This window comes from Durotheca rogersii, assembly GCF_024521655.1.
Source record: "Durotheca rogersii strain YMJ 92031201 chromosome Unknown GGS23scaffold_4, whole genome shotgun sequence".
NCBI lineage: Eukaryota > Fungi > Ascomycota > Sordariomycetes > Xylariales > Xylariaceae > Durotheca > Durotheca rogersii.
In genome coordinates, this window is record NW_026251235.1 from 226,965 (window position 1) to 243,327 (window position 16,363).

General features: G+C 55.2%; 3 protein-coding genes across 3 annotated transcripts; all 3 read right to left on the reverse strand.

Annotated features, from left to right (window-relative positions):
• Positions 1–251: 251 nt before the first annotated feature.
• Positions 252–3,300, reverse strand: GGS23DRAFT_352093 (calcium/proton exchanger). The gene is made up of 7 exons (XM_051513137.1): positions 2,497–3,300; positions 2,432–2,434; positions 2,324–2,339; positions 2,163–2,270; positions 2,040–2,111; positions 1,901–1,978; positions 252–1,849 (listed from the first exon to the last, which is right to left on the reverse strand). Exons 1-7 carry the CDS (start codon positions 3,108–3,110, stop codon positions 440–442), a joined length of 2,301 nt encoding a protein of 766 aa, XP_051374433.1. The 5' UTR covers positions 3,111–3,300; the 3' UTR covers positions 252–439.
• Positions 3,301–6,652: 3,352 nt separating this feature from the next.
• GGS23DRAFT_352122 (uncharacterized protein) lies at positions 6,653–7,399 on the reverse strand. Its single transcript, XM_051513138.1, has one exon. The coding sequence runs from the start codon at positions 7,280–7,282 to the stop codon at positions 6,887–6,889; it is 396 nt and encodes a 131-aa protein (XP_051374434.1). The 5' UTR covers positions 7,283–7,399; the 3' UTR covers positions 6,653–6,886.
• Positions 7,400–7,818: 419 nt separating this feature from the next.
• GGS23DRAFT_616855 (mannan endo-1,6-alpha-mannosidase) lies at positions 7,819–9,759 on the reverse strand (the record flags this gene model as incomplete). The annotated part of the gene is made up of 4 exons (XM_051520813.1): positions 7,819–8,612; positions 8,790–9,028; positions 9,083–9,568; positions 9,666–9,759. The coding sequence occupies 4 exons, from the start codon at positions 9,757–9,759 to the stop codon at positions 8,058–8,060; spliced, it is 1,374 nt and encodes a 457-aa protein (XP_051374435.1). The 3' UTR covers positions 7,819–8,057.
• Between the last annotated feature and the right edge of the window lie 6,604 nt (positions 9,760–16,363).

Genomic DNA, 16,363 nt, shown 5'->3' on the forward strand with positions numbered 1-16,363 from the left:
GGCCTCCGCAGCCAAGATACCCCTGTGTAATAGTGTGATGCGCCATCGGCTCGGCAGAGATTAGTCTCATAGGCACCACCTCTATACCTTGGCCTAAATCCTACTACATAACGAGTGTGTCGAACGAGTGTATAGAACGAGTGTATAGAACGAGAGCATCCCCATCTATTCCCAAACTCATCAGCAGCCCATAGCTATGGGGGGGCGGGTTCTGATCCCGGCCCGAGAGGTCAAGTTGGTTGACCAAACGTCCTAATCATCCCCGTAAACTCCCCTCGTCTACTCATAGTTGCCCGAATCCTTGCCCTAGCTACCGACCCGAAGCTGCCCCTACGGATTCTGCCCTCAGCCCCTTCAACCCCTTCCTTTTCTGCTTTCTACACCGCACACTTCCCGAGGCCGGGGTAGCGGCCGTCTTAGACGAGAGCTAAGCGCCATGCTAAGCGCCCAGAGCGCCGGCCGCGTCCCCCTCCGGATAGAAAAAGGCAACCACCGCGATGATGACGTATGTTGCGCAGAGCAACGCGCCCTCGAGATAGTTACTTCGTCCGTCCAGGATCAAGAAATTAATGATGAAGGCCGACACGAAGAGGCAGACCGTCTCGAAGAGAGTGAAGTACAGCGTCATCGGCTGGCCGATCATCCAGCCGATCATCACCACCAGCGGTGTCAGGAAGAGGGCGATCTGAATCGAGCTGCCGATTGCCACGCCGATTGCCAGGTCCATCTTGTTTTTCATGGCCACCGCGACCGCCGTCACATGCTCTGCCGCATTCCCAACAATGGGGAGGATGATCAAGCCGATAAAAGTTTCCTTGAGCGCACTATGCTCTACTACGTCGTCGATCGCATCTACCATGAATTCGGCACACGTCGCTACCAGCGCCGTCGAGACTAGCAGCATGATGATGGCGGCACCGCGCGACAAGTCGTCCTCGTGCTCTTTGCCCGGTTCACTAGGGCTACCAGTCAAGACTGACACCGGGACCTGCGAGGGCATCATAGCGCCGGGGGGTCGGTACTGGTACCGGTTGAGTCGCTCCGGGAGGGAATTCGTCCTGCGGATTCCGTATCGGACCCGCGGCACGGGGCCCATGGCTCCCGTAGGTAGCACACTAGACTCGGGCTGCTGCGTGAAAACGGTCGGCGTGAAGCTCTTGGCTATCGAGATGCTGCGTAGTTGGTTGAAAGGCCGCCTGGCCCCGGGCGGGGCCGCTTCTGACTGGCCATCGATATTAGTAACCGCATCTGCGAAATCAACTCGGCGTGGCTCCCCGTCGGTTGCCACTGGACTTCGCACCGCGTCCGACGCGAGACCCGCGATGTTATCCGAGTGAGCTTCGGGATCCGCTTGGCCGGCGGCTTTCTTCGCACGTCGGCGATGCTTCCGCTTGGATCGCTTGTGCCGTTTGCGAGGAGCCTCGGCATCCTCTTCTTCCTTGATGACCTCTTCGCTACCCTGAGAATTCACCCGCGGAAAGAAGCCGTGGCCATTGGAATCGCCAGACTTGGAACTTTCATGAGCGGGACTAGCGCTGTTCGTTCCGAGCGACGAAGTGCGGGTTCGGGTGCCATCATCCGTGTCTAAAGATGCCACGCTCGACTTTCTGCGACGATGCCCGCGGATGGTTCGCTTGATACGCTTCGACATGGTCTCTCGAGAGTGTCCGGAATTGTCAGAGTCGGAGTCCGACGAGGAGCTCGAGTCCGAATCAGAGGACTCGAGCCATGCGGCGGCGGGTCCCGGTGATGCTTCCTCGTCGATGATATGTTGAGGAGTCGACTCGTACATATATGCGTGCGACTTAAGCTGAAACAGAAGGTAGACAACATATACCAACAGAAGGATCTTATCACCAATGTTAGCATCAGCGAAAATATCGCGGTCGGGGTTACGCACAATGCTAACACCGCGACTTATCTTGAGAGATTCGCTATCCGCTTCCGCCTTGTCTCTGAACGACGCATGAAACGCGGTCTTACGCGTGAATTTCATTAGCGGGCTTCGCAAAGTAAGGGGATTCTATTTGGGAACTAACGGGTAGCATGAGGCTAATCACGCTTAAGCTGAGCAGACACGCACTCATCTGTGTCACGGTGCTGTTGTAAATCTATCGGATGGGTCAGCAAAGGCCTGAGGACTGGGCGCATGTCACACTGACCTGCTCTCGGAATCGGAGACCGCCTAGGAAGAAGGCCATGCCTAGAATAAGCAGCAAGTTCGCGAGAATCGACCCGAGCAGGGAGGCCTGGACGATGCGAATCTCTCCCTGCAAAATGTTAGCTACAGGAATGCCGCGGGTTTCGAACGCTGGATATTCACCTTGACTAGGGCGATGCTACCGAGTTGAATCGCAACGTTAGTAATGTCCCGGCACGCGAGTGACACAAGCTAAGGCTCCGAATGATGGGGCGGAGACTTATAGCTTACATGCTGTATCATCGTTTCGTTAGTAGAAAGCCAATTAAGCGACGCGACGGACGTTGAACACTTACAAGATGATTAATTCGACAGCATTGCCAAAGGTCACGTTGAGCAACGCGCCGATGGTATCTCCCATCTTTCGAGCTACGGACTCCGTAGCGTGACTGAGGAGTGCGGCGAGGGGAATGATAGCGACGGCATTGACACCGAAAGTGGCTCCGGAATTCCTCTGCGGGATATTCGCGATGATGATCCCGACGGGGACGAAGATTAGGAACACGTTGATCCAGCTGTGGAGGAGGACCTTCTTGAATTCCAGGTAGGTTTCGATGATGATGTTGGGTTTCTTGTTTCCTCCGGAGCCGTCTACGACAGGCCCCGTCCCCTCAATTTCAGGTATCGGTGCAACTGGATTACCGGCCTTCTCGCCATCCGACGCCGGCCCTGACGCGTTTCGAGGCCCCGGACCGCCGGCGAGAGGAGGTTGATGGCGGCCAGGACCGTTAGTGGCGGCATCGCTATTCCCCTTGAGCCTCGACTGTGAGTCGTTGTTGCTATCTACCACAGGGACGGGTTCGTTGTGGCTGGACGGCGTGGGTTCGTTGGAGCCTCCATACGCGTGATCTTGTGCCCAGGAGCGTATGCGATCTACAGAAAGGGCCTCGTCAGTTGAGCTTTCCTTCATCGATGTATAAGCTTTGGCAAGTTCGACGCCAAGGTCGTGGGTGTTCTATAAGGAGAACGGGTAGAGGAAGGGTTGGACAGATGAGTGGGCGGCCAAGGCGAGCGAGCGAGAGTTAGACTAAATAGGCCTTAGGGTGGCCGGGCGAGTTAGGGGTGGTAATGGTGACGCGGGAAATGCCCTGATTGGCGATGCGCTGGGAAGACATAATCAGGGATGCCAGGGATCCTGAACAAAAAGGAGCAGCGTGAGGCCAGCCATCAATGTCGGCAACATACCTACATATACATGCCTACCTACCTGTATGAATGGGTGTACATGCGGATGCCACGCATTGACTGAGGTCCCTACACACCTAGCCTGCCCACCTCCTAGGTACCTAAACTACCACCAAGGTAGAAGAAGATAGGTGGGTATGTAGGCAGGTAGGTACCTGCAACAGCCACCCGATGTAAGGAGAACATGTTGAGATTGGTGTTCCAGAGGTAATACGTGCGATATACGCAAGTAGCTACCTTTTTCCCTACATGCTGCCGGATAATACAAAGTAGCCTGTGAGAGGGAGGCGATAAGCCACCCAATCTCGGACTGTGTGGATGATCGATCGCCTTGCTTTTCCCGATGCGACACACCGAACGGCTGGTAATCGGCAGCATCTGGGTTCCGTATCGATGATGTATACATACAGACCGTCCTCTTTCTCTTCCGGGTCTCTTTGACGCGCGAGAGGGGAGGATCTTGTCTCAAATCCGCAATACCTTGACAACCCACCCTTGAACAAAAGGGGAAAGAGAGAGAAAAACGGAGCAGTATCTAGCTGTAGTATGCTGTCGGACTTGGACTCTTGGCTAGCAACACCTGCTTCGGCGACAGCTTACCATTGACTTGTTAAGAGTCGGGTTAACCCATGCCCGGTGTATACCTAGGTCGTGTTGACGGTTGGCTGGGATCGTGTGGGCGTGCAGGTCCATGCGCGACGCAGATACCAGGACGGGAAGGGGTCCCCAAGCTTGATAGGACGGGACTCGACAGGAAGCAAAGCCACATACGCATACAGGAATGGACATGCGGTGTAGAGGCACGGATGAGGCCCACGGAGGAAGAAACAAAACAGGGACAGGAAAACGAGAGGTTAGGCTTACCCATTCCGCTGCAATCGACCCGGGGGGAGCTGCCGGCTTGCCGTCTATCTAGCAAGACGGGTACTCCCTCGCACAGCTAGACGGGCGACGGTTTTGATGTGTCTCAAGTGTCCCTGACGGCGTCGGCCTCCCCCCTCCCTGTTTCTAGCCCCTTTGTTCACGCTCCCTTAGCTTACTCCTCCGCTCGGGCCTCCCTCGCCGTCAATCGGTCGCGTAGCGTGTACGCGATCTTAATAGAACCCCGATCTGCCGGGCGATGTTGGAGAAGGCTGCACGGTGTGGGATCTCTGCTCCCGCCTGGCGGGCTCACTAAATTGTCGGCGCTGGCAGGGCTGTCGCGGAACGGGTCACCGCCTCACTTATTAAACAGGGACTGGAGGAGTCTGCAAGGGTGGGACCCCTGCTAAAGCCTCACACTATACCGCGTGCGATTCGGCGGGAATCCGGGGTGCACCAGTGGCGTGGTGGTAGGTAGTATACTACGCGGGTTGGTAGGTTGGTAGGGCTGTCGCCGGTTGTGCTCGCGTTAACACACGTATCTCTTCTCGCTCTCTCTCCTTGGGTGGGCGTGTATGTGTTGTGGAATAGAAGTTCTGGCGCGAGATTCCGGGCCAGACTTGCTCAAGGGGCGGCCGTAGACCGAGATTGAACCTCTACAGCTAATTAGGTACGTGGTCAACTCGTGCGGAGGAGACGTTGCGCGGACAGTGACGGCGATGCTGTGCGAGATGAGCAGAGCAATGCTCGTTGAGAGTACCTAGCTGTTGTGCAAGAGGAAAGGATCAGCACCTTCAGGTTATAGGCTACAGGCAGACACTCGTCGTAGGTATCTTAGGTACTTACCCTCTCTTGAAGGTATTTCCCCATTGCCGTGAGCAAACTTCGATCTCACGCCCGGCAACCCCCTCATCAAGCTAACATCAACTAGGCTCACGTACCTATGTACATGAGGCCATTCCCTCCTTCCCGGAGTTCACGGTTTCCTTAGGCATGCATAGTCCAGGTTACACACGTCTTACTGCCTGTGTGCGTACCAGCAGGCACAACTCCATTACCACGATGAGGCAGCTGCTGGCGAATACATCATCAAGACATCCCCGCCTTAGATACCTACGTAGGTACCTACAGATATCTCTCTACATTCACCCATTATACAAGTTCCTCAGGTAAGTTAAGTACCTTAGGTACCTTACCTATCTTAGATACCTAACCTGCCTATCACCGTGCCTGGCGCGTACTTGCACCTACCTCCTAATGCGGGTATATGATGACAACGACAACTGATGCCTGATCTAGGGGCGCACAGTGCACGCGTCAGCCTACAATCTAGCCCAAGGACCCTACAACCCGCCTGCCAAACATTTCAATCAGTAACAGCAAGCAGCCCATGACGTAGTAGTGGCTTAGCTAGCCAGCCAGTTACGCGACGGCTTCACTACGCGTACAGGCAGGTGGCTGCCTGCCTTAGGTTACGTAGGTACCTCCTATCTTAGGTACCTAGATACTTAGCCTGGCCAGCATCGGGCGGCGGCAGCTCGTCACCCTTCACTATGATACAATCCGAAGCCGTGATGACTTGATCTTCCGCCTGGGCTTCCTCCCTTCCCTCCTATCTGTATCTGCCCACGAGGTCCGATGCTACAGGATCGAGAAACCGCGACATGCTCCACTTCCCCGAGCCGCGACTACTCCACCCAACAATTTGGTCTTACCGGTCAGAAGAAAAGAGGGGGGAGGGGGGGGGGGCAGCCACCACCGAGGAGAGGCGTGCCGCCGTCATCGCGCCCGAAACAGTCGATGACGCCTCGCCGGCTTCGTACGGGGAGGGGCTCTCGCGTGGACCTCCTGGGACGGGAAGGAAGCCCTCGGGGCGTAAGCCGCTCCGGCGACGGCGCTATCGGCTCGGAGGTAGGCCTGGGCTTATCCTCGCGACCCTCCTCGGGCGGTGGGCGGGAAGGGGTAACACCCAGGTGCATGCGCTCTGCCCGGCGGCGTCAGCCATCATCAGGCGTCAGCGAATCCCTGGCCACCAATTGCACGACTATTAGAAAGCTGCAAGCCGAAGCCGCGCGGTACTACGCCGCTGTAACCCCCCCCCCCTGGAGCCGATGGGATCCAGAACAGTCTCCGAGTCTTACCCGGACACACGACCGACGACCACAGAGCTGACAACGCGTCAACTCGGCAGCGGGGAAGACCTGTAGAGAGCGGTGATATCTATGATAAAGTTTGTTTCCAGGCTCCGGGACCCAAGAGAAGACGCCAGCCAAGACGTGTTCCCTCAGGTAGCCGACCGCCGGAACATGTATAACGTGAAACTCACGATGTCCACGATGTCGACAGGTTTATAGAATCTTCGCGTCGCAGGCTAGTAGGCCCATATAGCCTGTGAAGTTATCTTCCCCTCCTCCTCCCGAGTTCCTAGGGGAGGGGGGGGGGTTATTACACAGCGTCTCCCTCCTCTGCCATCGCAGCGAAGACGCATGTACCAGGACCCCTGGGAAACTTGCCTGGACGCAGCCCGCGCGTTGTCACCGATGTAGTCGCACCGCCCGTGACTATGACCTGGAGGCTTCTCGACTTGCCAACCGGATTCCCGAAACACACGCCGCGTCGCGCAAGCTGGCGGGTCCGGGGTCAGGATAGCCCTGCGAAGGGGACCCATGCCGAGACGATGTGTGTGTTGGGAGAATGCTGTGGGCGGAGCCTCTCTGCCAGGCGAGAGGTTGCGGGCGCGACAGGAGCCAGTAATCGGGCTCTGGCACCGTTTCGGGACCCAAGAGGGCTATATATATATACCCTCGAGTGCTGGTTTAATAGTTGAATACAATGCTCATTTCTCCCCGTTAGCCGTCCTGCTCTAGGGCGGACACCCGCACACACGCCCACACAGTAGAGGTGCCCTCGTCGCGTCCTTCTTCTATCAGAGGCGCGGGGTATAAAACCCAAAGTCGATCCGAGGACGGTGACGCTGCTATGCCCGCGTGATAGAAAAGACAACAGCCATTGCCAACGAGAAGCTGTGAACATCATATCTATAGGCACCTACTCGGCTTCCCGACATATACACGCATGTGCTGCAGAGACCACCTTTCCCCTTCCTTCCCTCCCGTCTTCTTTCTCCTTAGGGAAACAGCCGCCACACAGATACAGATAGCTATATAGCATCGTCAACCCCGGCGCGAGCAACACCCGTCTTCCACGGAAACGATGGGCAGAGGAGGCGAACGAGACGATCGCCGCACCTACAAAGAATCCTTCCTCACCCGGCAAGTAGGTAAATTCGAAATATGGCGAACAGTAGCGACGACAGGTAACCACTAAAGGGAGAGGGGAGGGGATGAATTTGAGGAAGGGCACCAAGTTGTCGGTTTAGAGAGTCCTGGAATATACCCACCCAAGTCTTCCTTATCCTCCCTGTCCTTGTTCTATTCCTCTACTCCCCTCCCTTCGTTTCGCTTCCGGAGGTAGGTAGTACACCTCCACCACGATAAGGTTAACACGTGTATATATGTGTGTATAGATGTATAGATATATAGACATGTGTACATATATATATCAGTATTCTCTTACCCCTCTCCCGCCTTCCTACCGTTTTACCCAAGATCGAAAAAAAGACAAAAACCCTCGCAGAAGTGATATATATATACACACGCAGACCCGGTTGTCCATTTATAGCTGTTGGAGTACGCCTAGGCATTCCTTGCCTGGTTGGGGGAAAATAGTGAAATCTTCTATGTCGCAAACACGTATCGCGTCCTCGCTCTAAGAATACGTCCCGTACTACTTGTGAGCCCGATTCGGTCGCTTAGTCGATGCTCATCCAAGCGAAAGCCGAGAGCGAGCCGGCGATCAGGAGAGCGGTGAGGATGCCGGCGCCTGCCCTATCGGCGACGGTAACGGTGGCGAAGGTAGGCAAGACGGGTTCGTCGGAACCGGCGTTGACATCACCCCTGGAGGTACCACCAGTAGCGTTTGTTAGAGGGGGCGCGGAATCGGGGGCGAGGAGGCTGAGTAGAGCGCCTAAGACGTTCATTTGTTGGCCGGCGCCGATCTCGCCGTCGAAAACACCCGTCGTCCAGTGGAAACCGCAGAAGCGGCCGTTGGGGCCGCCCGAGCACTGCTTGACAGCATTCGCAACCGACGTCTTGAGCACGGGATAGATCTTTTCCCGCGTGTGGGGCACGAGCTGCATCGTGTTACCCATCCATCGGTGCATATAGCCCTTGAAAGACTTCATATCAGTATTGCATTTGGCGCCCTCGCACGACGGCTCGTATGCAACACCGCCTGGGAAGAACACCTCGATCATGCGGTCGATGAGGCCGTCGATGCGCACCTTCCATTCCTCGGCGCCATTGGTCTGTCCCGTAGAGCGATTATGTTAGCAGTCAATACGCCTGTTTACACGACATCGGAGAAAGAGCGACGGCAATAGGGTGAGCAGCCGAGTAGGAAGCATCCTTTTATCATTGAATGATCTCACACAAGGCCTTCGGAGCTGGGAGGGCCCCAGGGGGGGGGAAGGAGGGGAACGTACGTAGTTGTACAGGTACGCAGCACCCTGCAGCAACATGGCGGCATTGTATGAGAACTGGGCTCGGTTGGTGTCGTTGCAGTAGGGTAGATGGGCTCCGTCGTAAACGTCCCAGTCGTCCGATATGTAGCCCAGATCCTTCACCAGGTCCCAGGTTCTGACCGCGTAGTCGGCGTAGGTCTGGTTGTCCGTGTAGCGTGCTAGCCGTGCGGCGATGTTAAAGTAGCAAGCGTTCGCGATGGCTGTCCTACGGTTAGTATCTCCCGCGATTTTCTATACCATCCGGGCGAACGTACTGTTGATGTAGTTGTATCCGGTGTTCGATGGGTAGACCTGCCATCTGAGACCCCACTCGCATCGTCCGCTGGCTACTCGTCGATCCTCGTGCGTCTGCTCGTTGAACACGGCCTGTGCCAGGGCCAACCATTGCGGTTCGTCGTCGCCTGGATCTGTGAATCCCACCTCGGTGGCCAGCATGGCAGACATGCCCCAGAAGCCCTGGTCGTCGTTACCCATCGAGGCGGTCCAGTTGGGAGGCATGAAGTCTTCGTTGGGGCCGACTTGGTGAATCATGGCCTGCAACACGATAGGATCGTAGGTGTTGTCACCGGTATGGTGTCGGTAGTCCAGCATCGTACCCCAAAGCGCACCTCCCTGCCACCAGTAATAATCGCCATCGGGGGGGGGACCGGGTAGGATACCGGGGACCCAGCCCGGCTCGTCGCCTCGGTAGAAGGAGAGAAGGTCTTCGGCGACCTGGGCGGCGGCTTGCTTGATGGATGCTAGAGGGGCGTAGGTGTCGATGGGTTAATCATTGTTTCCACGCACACACATGCTGTGTCCGACGACGGGTTCTACACAGGGGCACCAAGTACACACCTGGATCATCAAGATCTGCTACGAGGGCTCCATATACTCCGTCGACGGCGAGAGCCAGCGCCGCCAGCAGCGGTTTATTCGGTACCCTCACCATGTTCCGCAAACGATGTGTCGGTCGGAGAGGGCGATGCAGGGGGGAAAGCGAGCGAGCGAGCGAGCGAGCGAATAACAACAGTAAAGGAGAGTCGGGGGAACGGGGGAATTCGAGAATAAAGAGAAGACGAAAAATATGTATCGATTCGTTCGCCCGGTTAGGGATTGTCGTGAGCGGATGCCGGAGACGCGAGGGTTCGACCTGAACGATAGTGGAACTCGACGTGGGCGATGGGAAGAGAGACAGGAGGACACGACCAACTCATCGGCCGGCGGGTACAGATTCAGGAGGCGGCAGAGGGAAGGGTAGGGTAGATTAACCCAGACAGGGTCGACTTGGGTGCTAAGCCAAGCGAAGCCCAGACTTTTTGCAGCCGGGGTCATGATGGAGATTGCGTGCCGGGGGCCAGCCAAAGCCGTTGCGTGTGTCTGTATTGGGTCAGCTGGAGCCCACCCGTGGCCAGGATACCAAGGCTTGTCGTAGCGTTGCATAGCCGGATTGCCCAGAGACTAAGCCCTCGCTGGACAGAGATGAAAGAGACCCGGGCCCGGATTGGTTGGTTGCGGGCAGGCGTATATAGCCCATTGTTTTTTTTTTTCTTCGTATCGGAACGGCGCATACCTACACGAAATATCCGCCTGTGTTGTTGGTTTAGGTGTTGGTGCGGTCCGGTAAGCTGTGGTTGGGCGTGTTGGATGAGGATTATTATAGGATCGAAGTCGAGATATCAGCAAATGTACACGTAATCCCTTTTTTTTTATTAAAAAAAGAAGGAAACCAACCTGTCTTACCCTCGTCGAAAGTGGAAGGCGAGGACGTCGAGGTACGTACCGAAGCGGCAACGGGAAAGTTAAGCCCAAGTTCCTCTGACAGGTGGCAGCAGCCGCTTCCGTCCAGTCCCATTGCCTGGAAATCGCAGAAACCCCTCCTCACCTCACGGCACCAACAACCCGGATAGGCACGCGGGTTTGATAAGGTACCGGGTACCTTCGAGGTTGACTTCTTTCGCTCACTCTACTCATAGAGGCCGGATCGGGATGTAGCTAGCATATAGGTATCTCATTGTCGCGGAACAGGCCTCCCTATCCTCCATGTATGCACATACATTGTATGTTATGTATGTCGTATCCTTTCCCTATCTCGTCTTGGTTATTTACGTGCGCCCACGTATCACTTCCCATCTCCCCCTTGGTCTTGGGATGCGTACATTCGGTACCGGTACACGCATAAGTATTTATAGGAGGTACCTACCTAGGTACCTACCTTCTCTACTCGTAGGCATGAGGTACCTAACGTAAAAGTACTTGGGGGTAAACTGCTATTGGCGTGCGTATAATACGTACCTAGGAGTCGGCGGCTCGAAGGTGACCAAGGAAGGCACTTCCTCCTCAGGTTACCCATCATACAGTCGAAATGTTAAGAACGTTGGGGGCTCGAAGTAATTCCCTTCTCCCAGCAGCCGGTAGGTATATGAGTATTAAATCTCGGTAGGGAGCCCGCGGACAACCCAGGAAGACAAGTCCCCCACCGGCCATCCATCGCATCACAAGCCAGCCACATAATACATGCCCCTCCGCCAAGATGTCGATCAGATCGCGTTCCTTGCCCTCGCGATGTCTTTTTTACCATCTGAGATTCGTCTACGTTATTAAGCGGCCTGTTCCTCACTCCTGGCATTACCAACACCAACTTCCACTCCATAGTTGGCATTGTGCTCGTCTTTGCGCACGCCTACTCCACCCAGAACAATGATGCCGAGAGACTCGCGCGGGCCTCGCAGTCGCTTGTGCCTAGAAACTATTTCGTCGTCACCCAAGGTATGGTATGTCCGGTATCCATCCCCCTAGGCAATGGACCCAGCTGAACCCTCCGCAGGCGCCGTCCAGGTCAACAATGAGGCAGCTGTCATGCGAATCCGATCCCTCAGCACGGGGACGCGGGTACAGACATTCAGGGTTGCAGTGCGCGAGCGGCTACTATCCTTTAGGTGACCGGGACACGCCACTTGCAGATGGAGACGTTGAGGTGAGTGAGGTATGGTGAGACCGCGGGTCCTTTACTTACTAATATATGTTGCTTAGGTTTATGCCAAACCAGATGGCGGTTGGCCCCAGCCGGGATGTGGGACGGTTTCGAGGCACAACAAACAATATTAGCACGACCATTCCTTCGCGCGCTGGATCGCCCATCCGTCAAGGACTGGTACTGGGACAATCAACTCGGTTCAGAATGGCCTATTGCTCCGAAGTGACCTGCACGTCGATTTCGACCATTTTAATATCTCAATCAACCCTGACGTGAGTCCCTATCTCTATCCATCCTCATCCTTATCTCTCCTCTCATTAAATCGTTAGGATGGCTACAAAATTTTTGGCTTTCTACCGGACGAATGTCAGATCGCCGGCACATTCCTAGACGGCCGTACCATCAATCATGCACAAGGGCTGGCACCGAGCCTCCTCAGGTGGCATTTTCGACAGGTTGTCCTCGCCAACATAGGTAAGAGGTGCAGGGGAACCTATACTTGAGCGATTTCCCTGGCTCGGATATTGCGGGGGACGTTAGGGACGGCCCCGGATGGAGTTCAAATTATTTGAACGACTTACTGTCTATATGGACTTGTGCTTGATAGATTATGAGGCTTCGGGGGATACGGAGGCTTTAAAGGTAAATGTAGAAATTAGGGGAGGCTCAAGTGGCTTAATTGAAGCTATCTAGAATCTATTTATCTGTCGCGTAAAACGTAGACGCCTACATTTACGCTTTGCGGTATGTAGGCATATAAGGTCTGGTTCAATTGCTACGTGACATTATCTAAGCTAAGCGATCCTGTAGCGGGGGCTCACCCCTACTGCCGCACGTAACTATACCCACACGCCCACACGCCCTCTCGGCCAGGGAGTGAGGCTATCACAACTCTCCGAGTACGGTAATTTCGCAATCTCGTAGCATTTCTCTCCTACTTCGCCTAAGGAGTGAGACCATCACAAGTCCTCCAGACAAAGAGCTTTATAAACTTATAGTGTTCGCACGCCTCGAGTTGCGTCGTCAGCCCATCAGCAGCGTTCTCCGCCAACAGCACGTGCTCCATCACGACATGGCCGTCTTCAACCTCTTGACGAACGTAATGGTAATCCTTTCCGATGTGCCACTTTTGCTTGTTCATGGCGGTCTCCGTTGTTCTTGTTAGCCTCGTTATTCCCCTCAGCCTCAGGCAGTTATATAGTTACGGCCTTCCGTAGATCGCCCGGGAGAACGGATAGGATGGCGGTGAAGGGAATGCCGCAACTATATGTATTGCAATGCTGTCTGAAGGTGTGAACAATGAACGATGAATATGGTTGAAGAGTGTGTGGTCAAAATCTGAGTGCGAGACCCATATAAATATTCATCAGATGCCGTACGTTGACCCATCCTGTTGGTCTAGGATGGGTATATGGCACGCATCCATTGGACTCAATTCGGGCGCGAACCCGGCTTCTCCCCACCCTATCTTCAGCTGTCCTAGGGCGAATCCCGCCCGTTCAAGGGTCCCATCCCTGATCGTGTCCAAGCTGTATATCCGTCGCATCTTAAATATGCAAAAGACGGCAACGAAGTGTGGTTGCGAGTACTCGAGGGGGTTGTTGATAGAACGCTCCAGATCTGCAAGATCTGAATGAGTTGTGAAAATAATTAAGGACGACGGGCTGCGGGCGAGGTGAGGTGGTTCCGGGTCATTTCGTCAAAACTGCCCGCCGATCTGTGTCCGAGCGTCCATGGTGGGTTTATTTCTAATGCGGCCTTTCTAGCCGCTAAGTCGTGGTTCGTTTTTATATGAAGGGCCCGGATCTCTTCATTCGATTCTCGAGTAGTTAAGCATATCGTCGTGTTAATCGTTAAACGTCTCGCTCGGCTCTAGTCGTCTTCGTCCATCGTTCTCAGTCGTTCGGGCGATTGTCGGAGGTCCCTGGCGATGTCGGTACCAACCTCAACCATACCTCAACCATTCCACTCTCTACGTCGTAATCTTCCATAGTATCATGTTAATACTATTCGACGCTTTCCCACAAATTCTCTGTACCGTGTTCCTCCAGGAGGACATGTCTTACCGCACCACTACACTATACGCCGTCGAGGTAGGTTCTCGATCTTTATAATGTAGTGGTGCGGTGGGAAACGGAGGGTCTATGTACCTCGGCCCATGGGACTCCGGACTGAACAGAAGAGTGCGGCTAGATAGTGCCTCGCCGACCGGCGTAGCCGCACTGCTGAACGCTAACGCGTGGCGTTTCTTATCTATAATTATCCCCCGCAGGATATGGATAGGGTTCTTCTTGTCTCGCAAAACTCGGACGCCGCAGAACGTCTCATGATAGCGATGTAGTCTCGCATGGTTTCCATTGGATCCAGACTCCCATCGTCCCGGATCTTCATGGCTAGTTCGATCGGCCGTTTCAGGTTTCGCCCGAGACGTTCCTGTCTTTTCCTGTTAGCCTTTGATTGAACTGGCACGCTTTCAGTTGATCAGGGTTGTCCAGGATCAGGTTGATTAGGGTTGGTCAGGGAACGCACGCGACTCACCGTACCACTACAATAACTACTCCTTAAAGCGACGGAGGACATCCTCGTCTCCGCTTCCGGCCGCCTATTCAATCAGTCGTCGGCGTTCCTCTGATCCCTACGTCTCAAAGGAGAGGGGTTATGACTCGAAAGTCATACCCTATAAATTGAGGGCGATGTTAGGCGGCATGGGGTGCCCGTCGCCGAGACGTAGGATCGTAGAGAATTCCCCGCAAAGGCGGGGACGGTCCGACTCAAAGCGATGGTCGGATACGGCTAGCTACGAGAGTGAGTTGTCTTTGTCGGGGTTGAAGCTAAAGCGCTTCCACTTGAGCTTCTCTGTGCTCTTCCTCTCATCCCTCTTGACCCTTCTCGCCCCAGGGTTACTGTCTGGGTCGGACGAGTCGTTGCCGGAGGAGCTGTCCAAAGGGCTGCCTGAGCTACGGTGCTTTCTTCAAAGCTCTTCCACGGCTCTCTCGTGAGCATACCGTAGGAGGGAGCTTTTCGTCGAGCTCCTATTGCAGCTGTCGGTTGGTTGTAATTAAACGTTTGATTTTAGTATCGGCTTTCTGTGAAGCCTCGCCGGCCTTCTCTGGAACCGTCTCGTGAACCATCTCTGTTAGAGTCTCGTTGCGTAATTGCCTGTCTCTGTAGGGCGTGGAAATAGGGGTAGATCGTGGTTGTTCGGCTGTTGCGTTGGTTTGAGATGCTACGATGTGGAAATCAAGGGAGGTTTAAGTGGTTTAATTGAAGCTATCCGGAGGCTTCCGTGTGTATGGCCCTATCTATTTATCTAAGCTAAGTAATCTTGTGGTGGGGGCTTACCCCTGCTGTTACACGTGACCATATCCATACACCCACAGTAAAAAATTGATGATCCAGTACCTAGGTACCTAAGGTAGCTCAGGGACTTCTGGAGGTATATTAGGTACTTACACAGTTAACGAAATATTTTAATAGGGATCAGAAGCACGGTGGGGGTTTTCACCCAGATCTCGGCGCGTGAGACGCGATGCGATCTGAATTCAACGAGTCTACCAACAACAGGTACCTACCTAGGTACGTTCTTAGCCTCTCTTCCTTAGTAGGGCAGGCGGCGTAGTACTGCCTTGCCAGCCAGCCTGTCTTAATACCTACATCGAATATACCTATATATATACCTATACATGTAGGAGACCAGCTTCATCTGCCAATCAATCACGGGCAGCCCAATCAGCCGGGCGCGAGACGCACCCCTGACGATCTTGGCGCCTCGCAAGCGACGCCAAGACGGCGCCGATCCCACCCACGGCGCAGCGTGGGATATTACGCGTGGGCTGGCGAGCGTGAATCGCGCGCGCGCAACGTGCGTCATGCGTTTTGGCGGTGGTGAGGGGGGCAGAGAGAGAGAGGGAGAGAGCGAAGTGCAGACTATAGGTACCTCTTGAATAGGGTGTTGTTGGCCGTAGGTTGCCTGCCAGAGCCTGCACATATGAGTAGGTACCTACAAGCGCCGCTCGTGAGACCTCGAAGGGTAGGCGGGTAAAAAAAGAAAAAAAAAAAGCGAAATCAGATCTCATCTCAGCAGCGGGGAGGATCACGCCCCGAACGTAGGCGCTGCATAACACACATACCTAGGTACCTCCTCTCTCGACATCTACCTACCTACCTACCTACCCACCTCCTAGCCAGACCCGACCCTCTATCTTCAGCCAGCCAGCGAGCAAGTTAGCAGCGCCTGTTCGCGCACCTACACCTAGGTAAGACCTGGGGATCCGGCGCAGCGCCCCTCTCCCTCGTGCCGCCGCACCCGGTCCTCTCCCTGCCACCCTCCCGCCCAGCCCTGCCCAGCCCTGCCCAGCCCTGCCCTGCGGCGCCCACGCACCTTCGTATCCGTCGTCCCGCGCTCGTATCGTACTCGTATACCCCCCGCTCTTCATCTCCGCGCCCAGCCCAGCCCAACCTGATGCGCGCACAGCATCGCCTCGCCGCCCGCCGCTGCGCCTCGCCCGCGCGGCCTCGGGCCCCGGCTCCCGTGCGCGGCCGGAGCGGCGACGCCGGGCTACGGCTGCGATCCGAGCAG